General features: G+C 44.4%; 1 protein-coding gene across 1 annotated transcript; it reads left to right on the top strand.

Annotated features, from left to right (window-relative positions):
* Nucleotides 1–3,070: 3,070 nt before the first annotated feature.
* LOC123171375 (uncharacterized) lies at nt 3,071–4,942 on the top strand. The gene is made up of 3 exons (XM_044588903.1): nt 3,071–3,194; nt 3,691–4,241; nt 4,387–4,942. Exons 1-3 carry the CDS (start codon nt 3,071–3,073, stop codon nt 4,726–4,728), a joined length of 1,017 nt encoding a protein of 338 aa, XP_044444838.1. The 3' UTR covers nt 4,729–4,942.
* The last annotated feature ends 2,196 nt before the right edge of the window (nt 4,943–7,138 follow it).

Here is a 7,138-nt window from a genome sequence, read left to right on the forward strand (position 1 = left end):
CTGTGGTGAACTTATGCTGGTTGATGAAGTGTTTGTTGCTGTTTTATCTTTGAAAAATTCCTTGCATCGTGTAACAGAAGTAGCAAGTGTATTAGGAGTGAGGCGTTTTGGCTCCCAGGCTCATCTGCACCTGCGCTGAATAAAAAAATCAAAACAAATACTAAAAAAATTCATTTTTTTTGGCATGGTAGATAATTTGGTACGTGATGTTCGCTTCAAATTTCAAATAATTTGAACATTTGAGTAGCTCTTGGCAAAAAAGACAAATTTGGGGTCTGTTAAAAAGTGTACGTTCTGATCCAATTTATCTTTTTTGCTGAGAGCTACTCAGGTATCCAAATGCTCTGAAATTTTCAGCGACCCTCACGCACCAAATTATCTACCTTGCACAAAAAAATTGGATGTTTTTGATTTATTTTCTATTTTTTATGAATTGTTTGTTGACCGGGTGCAGATGAGCCCGGACTCAGAATTGGATATTCGATGTATTAGAGTCTAGATACTTAGTTGGGGAACAGGATTTCGACGATTCTGCCTCACTCTTAATCGTTATCGTGGTCAGTTGTTTCGATTTAGAAGTAATCTTGGGAGCAGTTGTTTGTGTGGAAATTGAACCGTTTAATGCATGCAACAGTAGGCTTATTTAACATGAAAGTGCGTTTATTTAGTTTTGTGTAGAAGTTGAAAGTTTTATGTAGGTTCTTCTCTCTTGTAGGACATACAAAAGCAGAGTCAGGACGATGCCTCTTTTGACTCCTTTATTTAAACGACATATCTACACTTCCACGAAATTGTTCCGCCCAACTCAGAAATCACACGCATAAATATACAAGTACATTAACACAAAGTATCTCTGCAACAACGGTGTGAATCAGAAGGGGAAGACGCACCATGGATACGCCAGCCACACCAAATCAACAGATTCCCTCGCCTTGGCTTGGCTAGGGCAACTCCGGCGCCGTGCGTCGGCTTGTAACGTTCGGACATCGCATCCAACACCGTGCATCAAGCATCCGTGGATCAGACCGGATGCCCTAATTCACGCACTCTGGAAGCAAAGCCAGGGGAAGTTTGTCAGCATCCGGAAAGCCGCCATGTAGGCATTTGACACCTCGGACCTAGCCAAAACTGATGCAGAACCCTGTAATTTGGACATTTTCATGACTTTTCTGTGAGAAAGCTCACCCTTTCCCATCCTCTCTGCCCCCCTACTTCCTGCCTCGATCTTTATACTGAAGCTCCTTTTCTATTATTTCTTTCTACGTTGTCCTTAATAGCGGGTTGGTTACATCTACAACCCAAATGGAAAGCAAACCTTTCGTGGTTCAAAAACGCGGAATGTCGTCTCAATCATCATTTGTCAAGACTTTTCGGGGTAAGTTCTTTAGAATTATTATTATTATTGTAATTTACTTTTAGATTTGGATAGTTTCTGCAACTATTATATCTATTTGCACAAATACCTCGACGCTTTCCAATCGCCGCAAGGAATTTGAAAAGATTGACTCCGCTTTTTTTCTTTTCGAGCATGCCAAGCCTTCTTAAATAGAAGTTCCAGAAGAATTAATATCGGCTTTTTTCATCTTAAACAGTAGATTTTGAAGAATCTTACGTCCTTGAGAAAAGTAAAAAGATAGGAAAGGGAAGTTAATTAAATTTTCGAATCACTGACTCAGGCCCATTGTCGAATCCTACTCAGCAATTGTCGAATCCTACTCAGCCGAAAATGGGGTACTTATGAACCTTTCTTTTACGGTATGGGAATTTGGCCCAATAGTCCCTCCAATTTGAAGTGATCAAGCCACCACTGGTACCAGTAGGGAACAGGTACTACCACCTCCTCCAGCTCGAGCTGAGCTCTCCAGTTCTTCTCCATCAGTGAGGTGCAATGGGAGCATGTCAACATCCTCTGGTAGAATCTGTGCAATCCAAGCCTTCTGGGACATCATCCACCCGCAGCTGCTTTCTCTCTTGCAGCTCTTTCATAGCAATGGCCTTTATGTTTGGAGGCTAACCCAGGCATCCATCACTCTCCTCCCAAAGAAAAAAGATGCCAACACCGTCGAGGATTTCAGGCCAATTAGTATCATCTCGAGATTCATGAAAATCATTTCAAAGAAGAGGAACAAACATTGTCTTTAACAACACTCTGAATCGGAATAGTTTTATTACTTCAATGAAATCCATTTTTTTAAAGAAAATAAAAGACTTTTATTCATTAGTTCCCGGCCCTAGAGGGCAAAATTGAGCAGTATGCGAAGTCACTTGCCTTCAAAAAAAGAAGGCGCAAGGCTTCTCCCTACCCTGCAGATAATAAAAGTGAAACGAAGGGACAGTCTACCTCTCCCTTCCCTTTAAAAAAAGTTTTCCCGGGGCCAGACGCAGCAGAGCGACGCCCCAGGAGCGGATTCCCCATGAGCAGGGGGACAGGAGACGGCCATCTTGAGGCACATCACGACCTACAGGCAACACCGGCAAGACCCAGGAAGGTAACCCGATTGGGAGTACTCTATATGAGAGCAAATTTCCTTTTTTTATTCAAGATATTTAATTTAATACTTTGAAAAATTAAAGGACATCTTCTGTGATGGAAGCCGAGGGAAAGGCCACCAAGAGATTCGGGTGGGTTGTCCTTCTATATTACCTAGTCGCCCGTTATGATATTCCTTTACGAGAATAGCCTACTTTCACCCCCTTTTAAAATGAAGAAAGAAAGAAGGGTCGACGTTTAGACCGCTCCCTCCATTACACTGAGAGTAGCCCATACCACAAACAACTCTCCTGAACCATTTCTTGGAAAAATACCAGCCCCTTTCGGTTCATATTGAGACGAGACTAATTCTATTTTCTTTCTATTCAGAATTCAGTTAACGACGAGATTTAGTATCCTTTCTTGCATTTTCCATATTGACTCACTTCTAGATAGATTAGTTGATTCACAATGCCCGCAGATACCTATATATAGAATTTAACCTTTTTATTGGAATATGTTTATCTAAGCCAGATCGAACTAGTCTTAATATATGGAAGATCTTGGGGACAAGGAGCTTAAACTTCGCCGTCCACCACCATGATGGAGCCAATTGAGATGGTCGCCATCACGCCGGAGCAGGAGGACCGGTTGGTGGTGGCCGTCCGCAAGGTCAACACAACAACACGCAACATCGGCCGCCACAAACAAAAGAAGAGGGAGGGTGCTTTGGCGGCGGCCGGTCACGTAGTACCTCCTTCGCCAAAGCATGTGAACTGGCGGATGTTGGTCGTGCAATCCCTGCCGCCCTGGTCGACAACTATACCCGCCATACTACTATGCCGCCCCGCGGCCTGGTTTGTAGCTGCAGTCTGCGTACACCGTCATCGACGACCATTAAGTGCCAGTCAATGTCGACCTCAATGGGGACGGCGTAACAGTCGTAGTCCCGATCGCCGACACTTTTGATTGGTTCAAGGAACCACTTCATGAAATTGTATAAATCGTCATAAACGACGTAACAGTTATTGCAAATGAATAAAGCTTGAGTTTTCCTTAAAAAAACGAGTATGGATTCACAAAAAAGGACAGGATTACGGGCTGGGCCGAGCAAAAGGCCGGCAAAGCCCACCTTGTGCCCAAAAGCCCGGGACGGCCATGGTGCGAGGCACCTTGAAATACCTCGCCTTGGCGCCCAACGTAACCGCCTCAACCAACAGCTTTCTCTCGCCTCTCCTCGCCGGCCGGCCGGAGCCCCAAACGAACCAAGAAACCCTCTCACGCCCTCCTCCACCGCGCAGCGCCCACCTCCAAGCGGCACAGCGCCGGCGACCGATGGACCAGTTCCACGACGGGCAGCACGTGCGGCTGCGGAACCGCCGGCGCGGCCGACGGGGTGAGAGTCACCCTCAGCCAGCGCCGCGCGTCGCTGAACGTGGCGTGGACGGTGCACTTGTACCACAGCGCCGACGGCGACGGCCCGTACCTGCTCCTCCACAGCGCCGCCTACGGCCGCTACCTCGCCGCCACGGACATGCCGCTGCCGGGCGGGCACGGCCGCTTCCGCGTCGAGCAGCGCAGGTACGACCAGCCGGAGCTGAGGCCCATCATGTGGCAGGCCATCGGGGGCGCGGGCGGGGACGTCGTGCTCCGCAACGTCGGTGGCCTCCACCTCAGCGTCCGCGTCCGCGGCGTCCGCACCATGTTCTACTGGACCGTGGAGCCCATCCCAGCCAGAGAGGCCGCGCCTCGCCTTCCACCGCCGCTTTCGGTGAGATTGCTCTCGAATTGCTTCTTGCCGCCATTGCTGCCAGCTCTGTTTCTCGAGATTCAGAAAGAAAATTCAGAGTCGAAATTCAGATTGCTTCCTTGATTTGATCTCCTTCTCAACATAACAATTCATGCTTCTTTGGTAGTTCGGGCAGGAGGAGCCGAGGGCGGAGCGGCGGATCCGGGTGGTGCAGGCGACCGCCGAGGGGCTCTACGCCGACGAAGGCTGGTCCCATTTCCAGTTCTTCGGGAGGTGCGTGAACCACCTGAGGAACGCTCTGGCCAGGCACCTCAACCTGCCGCGGAGCCCCGCCTTCGTCATGTGCGTCCGAGCGGGCCGCCACGGGAGGCTCACCCCGCTCGTCGTCGACCTGCCCCACGGCGGCTCCGGCGAGACCCTCGAGGTCGTCGTCATCCTGTCCGGGACCCCCGGTGTGAGCCTCTCTCCATGTCATACTGAATTTGGTATGCACGATGTGCAGATCTGATCGTAAAAGATGGTCTGAACTCTGAAGCTAGTAGAAAGAAACTACTGTTTCCACATTTCTTTTCTTGATCCAGATATAATTCAGTTCGTCCGTTTGGTAACATTTTGTGGCTAGTAAAAAATATGGAACCTAAAAAGCCAAACAAAGTCCAGTGCCAGTCATCTCAGTTCATCTTTGCAGATAATATACTGAGTTTCTTCTAGCCACTGAACAAAATTCAGGCTGCATCCTTGAATGGACAGTGCTTAAAAGCTTAGTTCCTTGCATATTTATATTGATTTGGGTTTTGCCTTCTTGATGCTATCATTATACTGTTCTTGATAATTTGTCTGCCACTTAACTTCCACATTATTCCTGCTGATTCAGCCTATGATGCGCTGCGGCACCCGGATATCGACGCAGAGTAGAGAAAGATCAGAGCTGGAGTATAGAGAGTTCACTTTTTCACAAGTTTCGCCACCTCGGATACGATGACAGCAGAAATTTTGCCTATAGATAGATAGATAGATAGAATAGATATAGATTGAGAAAATTCAGCAGCTCTAGTGTTTAGCTGAACTTGGTCCGTTCCTGACAGGACAGGGAGAGGGGGAAGCCCCGTCTGTTTTGGCCTCGCTGCTCCATGATTCAGAACTGCCGACGAAGGCATTGTTGCGTCCCATGGATGAACAATGTTTGTTGTGATGCTTGTCGTAGTAGTTGCTACATTGTCGCTCTTCTGATATTCATCTCTGTGATGTGATTGGCACCGTTTCTTTTCACTGTAGAGGCTCCTGTAATGAGTAATAAGTCGATGATCCTGCAGAAAAAATAATTAGATCATGCATTTCGGGTAACTGAAAATGCTCTGATTTTTGCAACGAGTTGATGGTCCTGCATCCCTTTTAGAATATACATTTCGTGTATAACTGAATAATGTACTGGGTTCTTCCTGTGAGCAGTAATGGGATTTTTAACGCATGAAATAAAAATCAGATTTTATCCAGGAGCTCTACATGATAACTAGTTTCTGCACATCACACTGTTTTCATCTTCTTGTTGTGTACATCTCCGGTTCAAGTTCTGCAAGGTTTTTCTGGGCTTTTTTTTCAGGCACGGTTTTCGCTTGGTTTTTCTATTTCTTTTTTCCTTCTTAGTTTTATTTTATTTTTCATTTTTCCTTATTATTTTTGAAGAATTTTCTTTTGAATTTTTGGGCTTTTTAGAAATTTGTGCAACATTTTTTCCAAATCCGCAATTGTTTTCCAAATTTGTGAACATTTTTCAGACTCATGAACTTTTTAAAAATTTAACTCATGATCAATTTTCAAATTCATTTTTTTTCAATCCATGAATCTTTTTCCATCTTCATGATCTTTTAAATTTTCTAACTCGTAACAATTTTCAAAGTCGTGAACACTTTGCAAAGTTAGTGGGCGAAGTGAGCGAGCATGCAAAGCTGCCGCATTATTAGGCTGCAGACTACTAGCTAGCGAGTGCCAATACCTAACCAACGCTTAAAGCACTGATTAGGAGCTTTCCAAATAGATGGCGCCACGCACAGGATTTGTCCGAAATAGATTGCGCCTGTCTTTCCTCATTTTGTTCAAAATTACAATCATTCGTACTTTCATAAAACTTACAAAAAATTCAAAATAAGTTCTGTATTTCAAAATTGCTCAGAATGTCAAAACACAAACATTTCTTTAAACTAGCAAGATGTCCATGCGTTGCACGGAACATCAAGATGCATTTGTATGAGTAGTTTATCTTGTGGGAGAAAAGGATGAACGAGGGAAGGCCTTATTTGCAAATGTGGAGAGGGATGTGGGTATCCTTTTGCAAAATTGTCATTGTTTTCTTCCTATCCGTCAGATATAAATCGAACGGCCTATATTGCAGGATGGCAGGCACACCATCATCACCAACTCTGCTTTTTATAAGAGTAGAGAAATAGCAAACAAAAATTTACACACAAACAATTTTTGACTTTTTTGACATTTTCTAAAAAATACTAACAAATTCGAAATTTCATAAATATCGTAGAAAAATACGAAAAAAGGTTTGAAACCAATTGTTTGTAGAATTTGCTCGAACATTTTTGTATTTGTGTAGAATGTTTTTGATAACATGAACATTTATGAAATTCTGAACATATTTTGAAGTCCCGAACATTATTTGCAAATCACGGAACAATTTTTAGTGTTTCAACAAGGTTGCAAAAAAGGGGAACAATTTTTGAATTTATGGATGAATTTTGAAAAAAGGGACATTTTTTGATTCAATATACTTTTTTTAATCCACGAGCGCTTGGACCTAGCTCAACAGACGCCCGATGGGAGCGATGCTGTCGCTTAGTTGGGTAAACGCCTAAGTTTCTTTTTCTATTTTTTTGTGTTTCTACTCTTATTTTTTCGTTAATTTATTTTTC

This window comes from Triticum aestivum, chromosome 7D (genome assembly GCF_018294505.1).
Source record: "Triticum aestivum cultivar Chinese Spring chromosome 7D, IWGSC CS RefSeq v2.1, whole genome shotgun sequence".
Taxonomy (NCBI): Eukaryota; Viridiplantae; Streptophyta; class Magnoliopsida; order Poales; family Poaceae; genus Triticum; species Triticum aestivum.